Here is an 18,137-nt window from a genome sequence, read left to right as displayed (position 1 = left end):
ACGATATTCTCCTATGTTTTCTCCTTCATGTATGATTGTTATTCCTTATGAACTTTTCTTCTAATGGGCTAAATTTTTACTGTAATATATTCAGGTGTGGTTACCTTTATTCCTTCATATTTTGCTTCTGGTTGTATTTTTCAACCTGAGCACTTATATCTTTTTCTGGTGATAGGAAAGCCTTGGCAGTCATCTCTTCAAATACTACCTTGCTACCATTTCCTCTTTTCTCTCTTGGCTCCAGTAAACAGACCTTAGAACATCTGGATCATCTCCAGTGTCTTTTACTCTTCATCTCTGTTTCCATTTATACTGCCTTTATATTGAATTCTTTGCCTTGATTTGTATTGATTCACCAGTATATTCTTCAGTTTTGACTTTTTGGCTCTTCAACCTATCCATTAAGTTTTTTATTTTAAAAAATAGTATAGTTATTTGTGAAATATAATCCATACACAATAGGATATATAACAGATAATTAACATAAATTATAGCATAATAACATGTAAACCTCTAGATTTGCATATGCAAGAGATTTGCTAGGAAATACACCTAGGAATAAAATTGCCTGGTCTTGGCATACATTCTTTTCCTGCCTGCCACCTTTCTTTCTTTCTTTCTTTCTTTAATTGAAATCCCCACCTTTAAAGAGTGTTTTTTTTTTTTTTAATTAAACCTTTTTAAAGGTGCTTTAAAAAAAATGAGCTAACATGTTGGATCCTGTTATCTCCAGATAGTCACTTCAGGTCTCCATTCCACTTAGTTTGTATAGACACATAGCTAAAAAAAGAGGATATAGGCTTTTGGAGATTTGTCTGAGAATATAGTGGACATTAAAACATACCAGACAGGCCATGTGGCCCAATTGGTTTTACATTGGCATACATTCTTATTCAGCTTTACCAGGTAATGCCAAACTGTTCTCCAAGTGTGTGTATCACCGTCTTTCCCAGTAATTGATATTGTAAGATTTTCTTCCTTTTTAACAATCTGGTGAGTTAAAATCTTTTTTTTTTTAAATAAAATCTTATTTCATTGTTTTCAATTAAATTTTCCTGGTTACTGTTGAAGATGATTACATTTCCTCGTTTGGCCATTAGTATATCTTCTGCGTAATGCCATTTTGATCATGTTTGTATTAGGCTGTTTGTCTGTTTCCTAAAATTTGTAGGAACTCCTTATGTATTTTCTTGGTACTAATTTTGGTCAGTAACATGTTTTATAGACATGTTTTCCAGTTGTAGCTTATTTATTCACTTTCTTTATGATAGCTTTTGGTGAACAGTAATTCTTTGTGTTAGTATGGTTAAATCATATATTTAATGGTTAAATTATACATAGTTTATAAAAAATTCTACTTTTTTCCTGTATGTTTCACACCTGTGGGGTCTTAAGAAACTTTTTCCTAGCCTAATTTTCTCCTTTTTTGTCTTCCAAGAATTTTTATGTTTTGACTTTCTTATAAAAGCCCTATTAATATAACTGGAATTGATTTTCATGAATGGTGTGAGAGCAGTTATAATATTTTCTCCATATAGGGAACATATTATCTTTGCCCCACTGCTTTCCACTGATCCATGGTGCTCCTTCTGTCATATGTTAAAATTCCACATATACATAGGTCACTCATTCCATTGGCCTTTTTATTTATCCCTGTCGTAATTACTCTTGCTTTTATAAAAAGTCCTGACCTCTAGTGGGACAGATCCCTCCACCTTTTTCTTCAGAAGTGTTTGGTTATACTTGACTTTTTGGTCTTCCATATATATTTTTAAATTACAATAAGTAAAATTTTATTTAAAATGTTGACTTTTTTTCAGCATCCATTCATGATCAAAGCTCAGAAAAGAGGGAATATACCTCAGCATATTAAAGGTCATATGTGACAGGCCCATAGCTAACATCATACTGAATGTTGAAAAATTGAAAGCTTTTCCTCTAAGATCAGGAACAAGACAAGGATCCCCACTTTGACCACTTTTATTCAACATAGTACTGGCAGTCTAAGCTAGAGCAGCTAGGGAAGAAAAAAAAAATAAAAGTCATCCAAATTGGAAAGGAAAAAAGAAAAATTGTCACTATTTGCAGATAGCATGATACTATATACAGAAAACCCCAAAGACTCCACCAAAAATACTGTTAGAATTAATAAATGAATTCAGAAGAGTTGTAGGATACAAAATCCATATACAGAAGCCAGTTACATTTCTATACACTAACTGCTCTCAGAGACATTAAGAAAACAGTCCCATTTATAATTGCATCAAAAAAAACCCCAAAGAATAAAATACCTAGAAATAAATTTAACTAAAGAGGTGAAAAGACCTGTACATTGAAAACTATAAGACATCAAAAGAAATTGAAGAAGTCACAAATAAATGGAAGACTCTTCCATGCTTTCATGCTCATGGATTAGAAGAATTAATATTGTTAAAATGTTCATACTACCCAAAGTAATCTACAGATTCAGTGCAATCCCTATCCAAATCCCAAGGCATCTTTCAGCGAAATAGAACAAACAATCCTAAAATTTATATGGAACCCACAAAAGACCCTGAATTGTCAAAGCAATCTTGAGAAAGAAGAACAAAGCTGGAAGCATCATGCTTCCTGATTTCAAACTAGATCACAAACCTATAGTAAAAATAGTATGATATTGGCTTAAAAACAAATGCAGATCAATGGAACAAAATAGACAGGAAATAAACCCATTATACAGTCAATTAATTCATGAAAAAGGAGCCAAGAATATACAGTGGGAAAAGGACAGTCTCTTCAATAAATGGTGTTGGAAAAACTGGACCACTATCTTACACTTTACACAAAAATCAACTCAGTGTGGATTAAAGACTTGAACAGAAGATCTGAAAGCATAAAACTTCTAGAAGAAAACACAGAGGGTAAGCTCCTTGACATCAGTCTTGGATTTTTCTGGATATGACACTGAAACAAAGGCAACAAAAGCAAAAATAAACAAATGGGATGACATCAGGCTAAAAATCTACAAAGAAAAGGAAACTATCAGGAAAATGAAAAGGCAACCTAGTGAATGAGAAAACATTTGCAAATAATATATCTAATAAAAGTTAATATCCAAAATATATATACAGAACCTGTGTAACTCAGCAAAAAAAAAAAAGAAGAAAAAAATCCAATTAACAAAAAGAAGATAATAAAAGAAACAAATGGAAATTTTAGAACTGAAAAATACAATGGCCAAAAATTTTTAAACTCATTGGATAATCTCAATAGGAGAATGGAGATAACAGAGGAGAATTAGTGAACTTGAAGGTAGATCAAAGGAAATTAGCCAATATGAATAACAGAAAAAAAGGTTGAAAACTTTAAAAGAATACAACCTCAGAGATGTGTGGGACAACAACAGAGGTTTCATATTTGTGTCACTGAAGTCCCAGAAGGAGAGGGGAAACTATAGGACTGAAAAAAAATATTTGAAGAAATAGTGGCTTACCAAATTTGGTGAAAGAAATAACAAACCTACAAATTCAAGAAGCTCAGCCACCCTAAACAGGATAAACCCAAAGAAATCCATACCTAGACACATCATAGTCAGTTTGCTGAAAATAGATGACAAAGTGATGAAAGAACCATAGAAAAATAATGCATCACTTGTAGAGAAACAATAATTTGAATGACTGGATTTCTCTTCATAAACCGTGGAGGTCAGAAGAAAGTAGAACAGTATTTTATTTGCTAAAGAACTCTCAACCCAGAATGCCATGGCCAGCAAAAACCCTTTAGGAATGAAGGTAAAATTAAGAAAAGCAATACTGCAAATGTACATGGCAAATGAAACTCTGGCCTGGGCATCTGTGTGGGACTAGGAAATAGTGGGGACAGTGGCTAATGAGAGCAAGTCCCTGCCCTGTCTGAAAGGAGTAAGCACTTGTTAAATGTAGGAGACAGCTGTCATATGAGAATACAGGCCAAGTGCTAACAGATAGATATTCCAGTTTTTCAAGGAAAGCTAGAAATACGGATTTCTATATTAAACCTGGTATCTCAAGGCTGGTAACTAATTAAGAACTTTAGAGAACTGTTGGGGCAACACCGAACACAAACATGAGTAGGAGACAACCTGATTCATTGGGTTTTTACTTACATGGAATTTTCTTTTTCTCTGAACCTCAGAAATTCTACCAAGAATATCTAATTAAAACTCTTTCCTCATAAATTCTGCTCAGCATGGAAAGGAACTACCTACTTACTAAGAGTTTTCTTCATCTCTGGGAATTTGTCTTGTTGGTTCTGTATCATCACCATATCCTCCTTCTGGAATTCATTTTTTTTTAACTTTTTTTATTAAGTTATAGTCATTTTACAATGTTGTGTCAATTTCCAGTGTAGAGCACAATTTTTCATTTATACATGAACATACATATATTCATTGTCACTTTTTTTTTCGCTGTGAGCTACCACGAGATCTTGTATATATTTCCCTGTGCTATACAGTATAATCTTGTTTATCTATTCTGCACATGCCTGTCGGTATCTACAAATATTGAAACCCCAGTCTGCCCCTTCCCACCCACCACCCCCTTGGCAACCACAAGTTTGTATTCTATGTCTGTGAGTCTGTTACTGTTTTATATTTTTTTTTTTTTCTTTTTTAGATTCCACATATAAGCGATCTCATATGGTATTTTTCTTTCTCTTCTGGCTTACTTCACTTAGAATGACATTCTCCAGGGACGTCCATGTTGCTGCAGATGGCGTTATGTTGTCGTTTTTTATGGCTGATAGAATTCATATTTTATGTTTATTTTATTTCCTATTACTCTTCCTTCTCCATGACCCTGCCATCATTTATCAATCACCAATTCTATCCTTTCCCTGAGAATTTTTTTTCAAGAATCAATTCTAGTTTTAGTGATGATGGTTGACTTTTCGCTGTGGAATTTGAAGATTTAGCTTACTTTACATCCTCTTTCCTCATCCTCCAAATATACTTATAGCATGAATTTAATTAAATCATTATTTAGTTCACTTAATGGCTGTGTAAATGGCTTTCTTTTCCATGAAGTTAAACCTTATCTTAACTGAGAGTTGCTTAGTTTTCTGTACGTCTGGCACTAACCTAACTCTTTTCAGACATGTTAGGTAACTGTATGTTTTTTGAGACATCTTCCCCTGACCCTCTATTGTTCTTACGCAGGGACAATTGTTACATAGCTATTTTTTAGAATTTCCCTTTATTACCATCCAGTGGATTCCTTTTGGATCATCCCATTGATTCCCTTTACCACTCAACTTTGAGTTCCTTTTTGATTCTCTTCTGTTTTTGCATGCCTTGGATACTTTTATATACTTTAACTGTTGGATCTCCTGCCTTCCTCTTTCTTTGTTTTCTCATTATTCCGAAACACATCTTTCTAAAATATGCCAAAGAAGTAAACAGAAAGCATATTTTGTGAATCCTTGCATGAATAAAAATGTTTTCATTTCATCCTCATAATTTGATTGATAATTTGACTGGAGATGTAATTTTAGGTTGAAAAAGTTACTTCAAATTTTTGAAGGCATTACTCCAAGGATTTCTAAAGTCTTCTAGCATCTAGTGTTGTTGAGAATTCCACAACCTATTCAGGTTCTTAATTATTTTAGGTGATCTGTTTAATCTCTTTGAAAGCTTTTAGAGTTTATTATTTATTTGTGATGTTCTCATGTTCATGTTGAAGTATCATGATGTTCATTTTATTCTTTCATTTGGCTGGGCACTCACTGAGACTCACTGAGATTCTAGAAACTAAAAATCACTGGAATTTTCTTGTATTATTTTGTTGATCATTTGTTTCCCATTGTTTTCTCTTTTTCTGTATTCTGTATGTTTCAAACTTTGATCATTTTTTTGTATCCAGTGCTTGGCACCATGTCTGACACAGTAAGGGCTCATTTAATTTTCTGAATGATTGAACACTCATAATTCAATCTTAAATTTCTTGTGCTAGCCCTAGAATTTTTTTTCCTATTTTCCACCTTTCTTTTTATGTTGTACTTTCTGTGAGATAATTTTATTAACTTCTAATCCTGTATTATTTCTTATAAAAATGTATTTCTTTTTTCTGGCATCATTCTCTTGTGGGATTGTTACATGTGGTTTTTAGAAGCATTCTTTTGAATTTTGGATTTTTTTCTCCTTCATTGTCTCTTTCCAGAGTTTTTTTCTCTTTAGTTTTAAGCTCTTATATTTAAGGGTTTCCTGAAATAGCTAGTGACTCAAGGCTATTAGCTCATAGAAACCCATGGCATTGAAAAGCCCATTTGAGCTCGTTAGTGACTGAGGATTTGTAGATTTGTTAATGTAGTCACTGTAGAGTGATCTCCCTAGAACAGACACCACCTGTCAGGTCTTTCCTCTTGGGCTGATTTTCTCCAGAATAGATTCCTCTGCTTTCTTTCTGGAATTAAAAAAATAAGCTTGGCTGCCAGATTCTGTGAGTTTATTGGGTATAGTGGGCTTGAAAATCAGCGTGCTATATGGAGTAGGTTTGAGAATCTGAGGTCTGTCTGTTTCTTGGAGATTTTCAATTAATATTCCATTTTATAGCCCCTTTGCACCCTGTTTCCTAAGGTGCCTGACGATTGTGTTCCTGAAAATAACTGGCTTTGTACAATAGGACTAATCTGTGACTTAGGTTTCAGGGATTGTTTGGGTTTTTTTTAATGGCTGCTATATCATTTATTAGTGTTTCATCTAGTCTCTAGTTTCCAAACTTTTATTGCTGCATTTTTCCCCCACTCTCTTTGTCCTCATGGAGTTTCTTCTTTTCTTTAATCTCATTACTCTCACTCTAGTGGAATTTCATAAAAGAGCAGTAATAAATGCATATATACAATATGCCATGTTTGAAAAAATTATGTCCTCTCTTTCTAGAGGAATTTTTTAGACATTTTTCATTAAGGAGTATATCTTTACTTGCTAATTGAGTCAGCGAATAAGTATTTGTTGATCTTCCAATATGTGTCATATACCATACTCAGAGTTGGATTCACACTGATGAAGACAACAAACATTTTCCTTGCCGTCACAGAACTTAAGACCTATTGAGGGAAAAAAGATATTAAATGAACCTAAATAAATATGTTACTACAAATTGTGGAAATCCTGTTAAGGAAGAGATCAGAGTGCTAAATGTGTAATTACAAGGAGGGTATAATCTGGCAATAGGATCAGAGAAGGCCTCAAAAAGTATGACCTTTGAGTAGAGATTTGGAAAATAAGTAATAGTTATCAAGGCCAAGAGTAAAAGGAAATACCTTCTAGACAAATGGAAAAGTTACCTGAAAGGGCCTAAACAGGGACTATCAGCTAGGAGCATTTGAAGAACTGCAAAATAGGGCTAATGTGGATGGCGCTCAGAAACCAAAAGGAACACACTGTGAGATTCGGTTGAAAGGGAGGCAAGAACCAGATCCTTCAGGGCTGTGTCAACCATGTTCAGGAGTTTGGCTTTAATTTTAAGAGCAACATCACATGGGAAACCACAAAAGGACTTTAAGCAGAGCAGTGGCCGGCTAATGCCCTTCTAGTGAAATGGATCTGAGATTGCAAACCTCAAGTGAGGAAACCAGGTAGCAGGCTATTCAATAGTCGAAGGAGAGATGTTTCATTAGGTGTTATATTTACTATAAAAGGAAGAGTTTCAGGATATATTTAGGAGACAGATTAGGCAGTATTTGCTAGATAAATTATGAGAGGAAGAGGAAGAAGATGGTACTAGAGTGATCTTTACTTTTTTGGCTTGAGGTTTCCCCCCAGGGTCCATAGTATGGTCTTCAAAACACTTAACTTGCCTAACATTCCCATTTTTGTATGGAAATTCTTCCATAATATTATCTTCCAAATTCTAATTTTATACCCAGTACTTTTTGATATAGTATTCTCAATCCTCACAATGATTGCAGGAGTTACCATTCCTGTCACGCAGACAGACAACTGGGGGCTCAGAAAGATGAACTCATTTGCCCAAGAAAACAAAGCTTGTAATTAACTGAGTTTGACTTCAAAACTCCTATAACTGAATCTTGTACCTCTGATCTTTCAATAGCAATACACTGCCTCCCATTAAATTCTTTTTCCTTCTCTTTGAACCTACAGACGCCCTTCCTGTTAGTTGGCCATCACTGCTGCAGTGCTTGAGCACTTGTTAACGCCTCTCCTCTTTTTCTCTAAGTTCAGAATCACAGAATTCCAAGGCGTAGTATTTTCATCAAAGTATTTTCATATACCATATCTAATCACAAAAAATTCTCCCTATACACCACCCATGCTAGATTCACTCAACACTTGACTTTTCTTAAGGTATTACTAAATCTAGAATTTTCAGCAATGGTGAAAATGTCTTATGTTTGTGATTTCCAATATGGTCGACACTAGCCACATTTGGCTGTTGAACACGAGAAATGTGGATACTGCCACTGAGGAACTGAATTTGAATTTTTTTTTAATTTTAATTATGTTAAATTCAAATAGACACATATGCTAGTGGCCACTGTAATGGACAACACAGATCTAACCAGGGCCTGGAAAACTTTTTTTAAAGGGCCAAATAGCAAATATTTTAGGCTTGCAGACAATACAACCTCTGTTGCAGCTACTCCTGCCACTGTAGCTCAAAAACAGCCACAGACAATACATAAACGAGTAAATTTACATATTCCAATAAATACGGAATGGCTGTGTTCCAATAAAACTTTACTTATAAAAATTATTCCAAGTCTTTGCCAACCCCTGGAAAATTTCCCTCAGACATACTCATTTAATCCTGACAACAGTTATTAAGTAGGTATGATCATTTCCCTTGTTTTACAGCTCATGCCTTGGGATGCTCGTGTGTGTGTGTGTGCATATGCTGTAAGATTTTTTGTGTGTGTATGTGTGATTAGAGTCAAGCTGTAGCAAGGGGGCCTAAGGCATCTGTGTATTTAGCAAGCTCCCCTAAGTAATTCTGATTTATAGCAACATCTGGAAACCAGTGGCTTTCTTACTGCCCTCATCCTACTGTGCCATCTTTCCTCACTCTTTTCTTGTCCTTTTTTTTTTTAAATTCAGTTTAATTCTCCCATTTTAATTGAAGTTTTATTTCTCCCAAACAAGAAAAATGTGAGTGATTGCTTTCATATTTTCTTTCAGTCCTGGAATCAAGATGTGAGACCAAGAAATTATTTCTGAAGAAGGAAATTTATGAAATAGAGTCAGCCCAGTGGGAGATAATGGAAAGACTTACAAGACATGACCTTCAGTGCTCTAGTTTCAGAGGTGACTGGGAATGTAATGGCCAGTTTGAGAGACAACCTGGCTCTCAGGAGGGACATTTCAGTCAACTGATATTCACCCATGAAGGCATGCCCACTTTTAGTCAACATCCATCCTTGACATTACAGCAAATCATTAATAATAAAGAGAAATACTGTGCTACTAAGGAATATAGGAAAAACTTTAGACGTGACTCACAGCTTACCACACATCAGATAATTCATACCATTGAGAAACCTTATGAATGTAAGGAATGTGGAAAGGCCTTTAGACATCCCTCAAGACTCAGTCATCATCAGAAAATTCATACTGGCAAGAAACCCTTTGAATGTAAGGAATGTGGAAAAACCTTTATTTGCGGCTCAGACCTTACTCGCCATCACAGAATTCACACTGGTGAGAAACCCTATGAATGTAAGGAATGTGGGAAGGCCTTTAGTAGTGGCTCCAACTTCACTCGACATCAGAGAATTCACACTGGTGAGAAGCCCTATGAATGTAAAGAATGTGGGAAAGCCTTTAGCAGTGGCTCAAACTTTACTCAGCATCAGAGGATTCACACAGGGGAGAAACCCTACGAATGTAAGGAATGTGGTAATGCCTTTAGTCAGAGCTCACAACTGATTAAACATCAGAGAATCCACACAGGTGAGAAACCCTATGAATGTAAGGAGTGTGAAAAGGCTTTTCGTTCTGGTTCAGACCTTACTCGACATCAGAGAATTCATACTGGCGAGAAGCCCTATGAGTGTAAGATATGTGGGAAGGCCTATTCTCAGAGTTCACAGCTTATTAGTCATCATAGAATCCATACTGGTGAGAAACCCTATGAATATAGGGAATGTGGAAAGACCTTTAATTATGACTCACAACTTATTCCACATCAAAATTTGTACTGGTGATAAAACATAGAACATCTAAAATGTGTGGGAAGGCTTTCAATTACAGCTCAAAACTATTCAACATCAACTATTCAACAAGAGAATTTATCTTGATATTAATCCCTCTAAATAGAATCATGTAGAAACATCTTATTTGTCAATGACAGCTTATTCAGCCATGAAAAATCTTGTAGGAGAAACTCCCTATGAGTAGAATACACTTTGGAAGCCCTTTAATAAAAGCTCCTGTTTCTCTTGCCATCAGATAATTCAGTCTCTTAAACATTGAAAATGACAGCAGCACTTTGGGCACCTTTCTAACCTTATCTTAAACATCAAAGTATACATGCTGAAATGTAATCCTGTGACTTTCATTTTCTTTTTCCCCGAATTTGCCTATAGTTGTTATATTCATCTCTTAATCCATCTTAAATTCATATGACTGTAAAGTCCGTCTGTTTACATCATGGTTTGTAAAATACCTTTATTTTAAAAATACCTTTAATGCCCAATAAAAGTGACCTCTTTATTTTTGAAGATGTCTTATTCTTTCTGCTCTTTACAAAATTCAGACGTTCTTACTGTAAAAACATTCACAGACAGCTTATCACTCAGTACATGGAGATCCTAGTATCTTCATGGTTGTTTCCACGTGTTGCTATAATATTTCTTCAAATCCCTATTGATAGACATTGCAGTTTCCTCCGGAGTTTTTGCTGTTATACACAGTGCCCTGATGGACACTCTCCCTGGGCGTATCCTTGAATCATGTCTTATTTTAATTGCAGAAATAATATATCAATATATTTTCCTTATAATAGATTTAAACATTGCAAATAAGGCAGACATACCCTTTGACCATTATCCTTGCGCTCATTTCCCTTCCCAAAGGATAGTCTTTATCTGTTTAGTATTTCTCCTACCTGAATAATTTTGTTTTTATACATGTATGTCTCAGCAGAAATTATACAGTGAGGATATTTATAATACCTACCTCATAATTTTGTGTAAGGATCAAATAAAGACAAAATTTTTAGAATTGTGCCTGTCATATAATAAATAGATACCCACAGAATGTTGGTCATTGCTGCTGTATTCATCGTTGTCATTAATATCATTTGTTGAAAAGCAACTGTTTCTACAGACCTTACTCAACATCAGGATATATAATGGAAGTAAGATCCATTGAGGGTAATGAAGTAAGAAAATTTGCCATCATCACTTACTTCCTATGGAACATGAAATAATCCTGGGTGTTAGTGGGGAAAGTAACGTGTGTAATGAGCAGGAAAGGCTATATTCAGAGTGGTATCCTTTTTACTACATCATATAATACCTAACGTAAAAACAATAATATAGACAAAACATTGGTGACACTGATGAAGAAAAAGTGTGAAAAGACAAACAGAACTATGAAAAATGGATATGCAAACATATAAAAAAGCCTTATAGTTATCAATTTTAAATTTTACACTGAATACAATGCTTCTTTCCAATACATTTGAAAACCTAGACAAAATTACTTTTTAGGAAAATACAAATTACCGGTATTGACTCCAAGTCAATTAGAACCCTTGGAAGACCCTCTTATAAACAGATAAAGGGATATTTAGCGTGAGATGTGGTAGCTGTTACTAAAGAAGCAACAAACCGAATTTCTTTTCAGGTAAAACTTTTTTTAATTGAGATATAACTGGTACTAACATTATATTAGTTTCAGGTGTACAACATAATGATCTGATATTTATGTATATTCAGAAATGACCACAGTCAGTCTAGTGAACAACCACCACCATATATACTTACAGAATTTTTTTCCTTGTGATGAGAACAGGCAAACTTTACCAAGCGTTCAAGGAACTGTTTGTTATATAGAAGTAGACATATCATAACATACTCCAACATAATCCTTATGTTAGAAATGGGTTAGAAAGACACAAGAAAGGAAGCTCTTTTTCAGGGTCATCCATGAAGATATAGACAAGCATACTAAAGAAAATAGCAAATTGTAGGTATCTATTAAATGAATAATAGAAATGAACCTGGTTGGGACAGTAGCTAGAGAGGATGCCCAGTGCCCAGTTCCAGCTAATGAGTGCTATGAGGAAGTGCAGGCCTCATTTTGCCAGATTTTCTGACATTTGGGGAGAATCCAGAATCTTCCTTTTTTCATTGTGTGATAGCCCTTGAGTTTTAAATGGCAGCTCCTTTTTTTTTTTTCAAACATGATGGGGACCAAAGAAGATATATTGACTCTGCAAGTAGCAAGTGACCCATAGGTTAATTTTGTTCTGGACGCTAGAGCAATAGGTGAGCAAAAGGCTCACAGGAGGAGTTTTTAATAGTGCGAACTCCTTGGTCCCGAGGAAATTTAAGTGGGGCAAGGGATACTATAACACGACAATTTTCCCAGAATTTCTTAAATATGAAAAGTATTTCCAGGGATAAAGTAGCTAATCTCTAAGTACAAAGTTTTTTTTTTTTAAGGACTTGATCCATATCCATATTTTCTATATGTAGATTTTTGTATTATCTGCATCATGTCAGTTAGAAAATAGGATAAATATTTTATATGTTCTATATCCCATTCTTGAACTATACATACACACAAAGCAGAAAATTTTAAAAAGGTTAACCTATTGAGAAAAAAAAAAAGCCAGACCATCCCTATTTTGCACTAGCAGCAAATATGTCACTGGAATTATGTATTCTGTTTTGGGCCAAAAGGTCAGCCAACTTTCTGTAAACGGCTGGAAAGTAAATATTTTACCCTTTGTAGGCCATATTGTTTCTGTTGCAACTACTCAACTCTGCCATTATTGTGTGGAAGCCTGCTAAAGATTTCTTAAGTAACCCAAAAGTTAAAAAAAAAAAAGTGTCCTGCAGGTTTAGGTTAGTGTTCTGAGATGGGCCTTTCCTGGGCCTCAACTTTCATGCTCAAGCAAGCAGCTTCCTACATTGGATGGCTACAACAGTACCTGTGGAAGGAAAATCCATGTATCTAAAGTTACTATAGATCTGTCCTTTCATGCCCCACTCTTTAAGTCCCACATTAGAGGACATTAAAAGAAAAAAATTTTGAGTTACTATATTTTTTACCAGGTATGAAGAAGTAAAATACTTCATAATCAATTTGAGATAAGTAGAGTGAGCAGCGTAACTGCAGATGGGAGAATTAGTAAAGATGAAGCTATTTTGTTTTAATGTTTTGCACTACTATCAAAATGAGAACTAATTGACATTTTATAGTCTTTGGTGTGTGTATTTCAAGTCATGTATTAAGTTCCTCATCTAAAATTACAGAGGTAATGTATTTGCACCCAAACCAGTGAAACAATGCCAATAAAAAGAAAAAAATCAGTATCTCTGCTCCTCTCCATTCCTCACTCCCTCCCCCTCTGTCTATTTCCTTGTGAGTAACATTTAAGCCTTGTGTACATATTTCTTCGTGCTTAAACACTACTACAAATAAATTATTTATTTTGGTATATTTTTACCAAAAAATGGATGATACTTTATACATTTCTCTGTAATTTGCTTTTTTACATTCAACTGTACATTTTGGATTTTCTTTCATCAGTAAATAATGATTGAACTTAGCCTTTTAAGTGATTACAGTATATTCCCCAGTATGCTTGTACCAATACCTACTCAACTACAGTATTTCCCCAGTTCTGATATTTCAGATGGTCTCCCCTTCTTTGCCATTTAAAATCGGTGCTGCAATAAACACTCTTACAATATATTCTTGTCTATTTTATTTCTATAAAATAGATTTCCCTAACCATTTCCAATGTTTTCTATGTTTCTTAAAAAGGTATTATTTATAGAAAATTTCAGAGGGCAAGAAGATAAAGGAACAAAGTGCAGTTTTTCATATATGTGTTTATGTGAGTGTATAAACACACACAGATTTAACATTTAATCCATCTGGATTGATTATTATATATGGTATGACATAGTATGTCAGCTTTGTTTCCATTCAGAAATAAGGCAAATGATGCCAGAAACAATTATTAAACTGTTCATCTACTGAATTAAAATATGAGTATACTTCTCATGTAATAAATGCTCATATCCTCAGATCTACATTCCAGGAATCTTTCATTTATACTTTTCAGTAACTTATTACTTGTAAATAAAGATACATATATTATAAATATATAGTTTTTATTTGAAGATAAAGGTAAATGTTTCTTTGTTAGAATTTTAAAAATATTTTTATCCAGTTCCAATTAAAAACTCATTGGGATTATATTTTGAATTACTCAGTTTTAAATATGAGTATCCCAAATGACTGCACAATTGACACTGAGTGGCTATTCATTAATATATGTGTATGTCTTGAAATTTCTTTGACAGCTCTTCATCCTCCTTACCCTCTAATATCTTTATAATGTACATAAAATATAATATATACAGTTCTTAAAATATGCTAGTAATATCTGAAAATTTAACATTTTATTAGGCTATTGATTATAAAGTGATTCTTTTGACTTCTTATAATTTGCAGATAAAGGTATATACCCATCTAACAGTATTACACCTATTTTATTTTCTTATTTCATGCTATAGACCTGATGACAGTGGTTTTGAGCAGGACTTTTTCTTTTAACCATATTTTCCCCATTTTTACAGACTGAAGGGTCAGATTTTGAGAATAATTTCTGCTTCCTATTTTCACCCCTACTCTTGTTTGTGTATCATAAGAAAAACGATGTATTGCTTTGGTGAAATGTGTTAAAACACATAAATTACCTCTCTATATTTGACCCTGAATTTCTCATGTTCCTGGGGCAGGCTATGATTCTGTATGCCACTTTGCAGACCCAGTCCTCCACCTGTGTATGACCCAGTGTCTAGAGTTTGAATGAAGTATTAGGACATGCATTTTAAGCTTTACTGACAAAAATGTTCTATTTTTCAATCAGTCCAGAAATCAGAACGAAAAGGTTGTGATTAAATTATTACCCACAAAATTTTTTTTCTGTAGCCATCTTTGTTTTATTTCTAATTTTAATGGGAACATATTGGTTACAGTCAGTATGTTCTACCTTTTGTTAATTTGACTAGATAAGGAATTGATTCAAATGATATTGAGTTGCTCATAGGAAATGTTAGAGTGCTGAAGAACAAAGATACAGAGCCAGGAATAGTGCTCCAAATGATGACACAGAACTTGTGTGGTGAGGTCACCACTGCTGTTGCTGTACACAGAATCCCCAACTCACAATACTGACACCATGGGTGCTGGACTTTGGACTTTCCTGCTACTGCCCCCTATGTACCTGGGGTTACCCATCACCCAGATGGAATTGCCACCATCCTTGTTCCCTTGTACCATCACCTTGCTGTTCTGAGAGGAGTGTGTTTGAGTGCTGAAGCTTAGGTCCCATCCCTGTGCGTGAGCTGGTGTAGAGGCTGAGACGCATTTTCAGGTTAGTGAGAATCAGCCTCTGCTTCTTAAAGATGGATGTTTCATCATAGCAAGGGTACACATGAACTGGGCAGCCAAATAAATGATCAGTGTTCACAAGATGGCATACCGTTAATCATACATAGTTCTTTCCATAGCCGAAAATGAAAATCTCACTTAAAGTAATACAGCTATTCCTCACTCAACTGAAAACACTGGGTAATGTCTACACCTCCTGCATATGCGTTAGGATCCTTTGTAGACATTCTATACCTTTTGTCTAAGTTGTAACAACCTACATAAGAGAAAAAGGAGAGTCTGGGGACTGTATATTATTTAAGGGGAGGGGAGCATGAGAAAAAGTCATCTTGCATGATAACTACATCAGACAAGATCTTCAAACAAACTATCTCTAATGATGCATCTTGTCTTAAAGTTTAGATTGTCTGCTAGTAGTACAGTTACATAACTTTCCTGTTCATTGTTTGCATGATAAAATTTTTTCCATCCTTAATTTTAATCTTTTTGTGTCCTTAAGTTAGAGATGTGTTTGATAAACACAATACAGTTGAATTTTTAAATTCAATTTGACATTATCTGTCTTTTAAGTAGAGTATTAGATCTAATTTATTCAATATGACTATGGGTATATTTTGCTTTAAATCTACCATCTTGCTTTGTGCTTTTCGGTTTTTATCTTGCCAATTCTGTATTCTTTTTTTCTCCTTGTTTTCTTCAGGAGTTTAAATGTTATCTTTTTTTTTTTTTTACCTCTACTATTGTAAATTCTACATACTATTTCTATGCTTTAAGGGTTACCTCAGAAAATATGAATGCTAAAACGTATCAAGTTCTAAGAGTTCACATCTTTATTCACTCCCATGAAAACAGAAAGTACTTAAGAGTATTTTAGCTACATTTGTCCACTCATCCCAATGTAGATTATTGTTCCCTTGCATTTTTATTCTTTTTTAACCCCACAGACATAACTTTTTTATAGTCACTGTTCCTTTACATTTGCCCCCCTTAATTCCTATATAGCTTTTCATTCATTCTTGTTTCTCAACACTTCCAGGTGGGATCATTTCCCCTATGTCTCATTATTATTTTATTTCAGTGGACAGTATTTTATTTCAGCTGTCATTCCACTCTCAACTTTCACTGCTGCTATGAAAAGTTAGCTGTCAGTCTACTGGCTAATTTGAAAGAAATTTATTCTTTTTCTTTTGGTGCTTTAAGATTTTCTCATTGTCTGATTTTCTGCAGTTTCTCCATAATGGGTCCAGGTTGGAGGATTTAAGTCAATGGTTTAGACACTTTCATCATCTTTGGAGATTGTTCATTTATAGTTTCTTCTAATATTGAAGTTTAATTGCAACTCAAACTCTGACATATCCTTACAGTCTCTTTTATGTAGAGCTTCATTTTGTCTCTCTCTCTGATAGAATCTGGGTATTTTATTTTGATCTTTCTTCCAGTAAAGTAATTCTCTTTTCTGTTATTGTATCCAATTTTGTGCCCAACTCATACACTAAATATCTAATTTTGGTTTTTGTACTTTTCACATATAAAAGTTTTATTTCTTTTCCAAATCTATGTTTTTTTTTTAATAGTTTTCTACATATATGTTAAAGAAATAAAGTCAAACTTTAAATATAAGCAAAGTTCTTTGGTAGCTTGTATCTGTGATTCAAATAAAAGCCTATTGTTGCTGTCTTATGGTTCTCTCTCATGGTACCTTGTTTCATCAGGGGTTTAGTTTCTTTTACACATGCTTTTCAGAGCCCCTGAAAATAATTATTTGTGAAGCTTCCCTGAGATCAAGAAACAATTGACATTACTTCTGTCAGGATGATAGAGGCACCTGTTGGAGATTACCTTAAACCATGTTCAGGGCTTGAATTCCTGCCCCATCCAGGTTATGTCTATTCAGGCTCTAAATACGCTCGAAGGCTAGCAGACATGATATTTTAATCCCTTTAGAATTCCAGTTTTTGTTCATTCTCTAAGAAACTGGAACAGTTTTCCAGAAAATACAAATGTTTTCAGGCTTGAGTGGCTTTCAAAAGCACTGATTTTTATGCCTTTTCCCGTCCATGTATACATGCTGTGAGGTAGGGGGAAAGTTAAGTTATAATTCCTGAGACTCTGTTGTTGCTTACTTTTTAAAAATCTTTTTTATTGCAAAAATAAAACACAGATACAGAAGAACCACAAAAAATATAGCTAAATGAATTGTGATAAGAGAAATACCCCTATAACCATCACTCAGGTCAAGAAACAGAAGTTTACCAGATAACCCAGAAATTCCTCCGTGTGCCCTGTCTCAATTACTACCTTTCCATGTCTCCATAAGTAACCACTAAAACTCTCCTAACTTTTCTAGTAGTCACTTCCTTGTATTCCTTCATAATATTATCCATTTGTACATCTCTAAACACTATGTTTTGCCTTGCTGTTTTTTAACTGACATGTCTTTTAACCTACAGTATTTCCTGATACTCATATGTTAATAAAAGTTCTTTAGTTGCTAGATATAAAATATTTGGCTTATATTTCCTTC

The 18,137-nt window shown here is 34.3% G+C and overlaps 1 protein-coding gene across 1 annotated transcript in view; it reads left to right on the top strand.

Annotated features, from left to right (window-relative positions):
* LOC105072622 (uncharacterized) overlaps positions 1–10,695 on the top strand; it is a 166,551-nt gene extending 155,856 nt beyond the window's left edge. The window contains 1 exon segment of the mRNA XM_074371187.1: positions 9,453–10,695. Within this exon segment, the coding sequence (XP_074227288.1) occupies positions 9,453–10,179 (727 nt within the window). The 3' untranslated portion in view covers positions 10,180–10,695.
* Positions 10,696–18,137: the final 7,442 nt, after the last annotated feature.

This window comes from Camelus bactrianus, chromosome 9 (genome assembly GCF_048773025.1).
Source record: "Camelus bactrianus isolate YW-2024 breed Bactrian camel chromosome 9, ASM4877302v1, whole genome shotgun sequence".
Taxonomy (NCBI): domain Eukaryota; kingdom Metazoa; phylum Chordata; class Mammalia; order Artiodactyla; family Camelidae; genus Camelus; species Camelus bactrianus.
The sequence above is the reverse complement of the archived record's forward strand: the minus strand, read 5'-3'. Positions and strand labels throughout refer to the sequence as shown.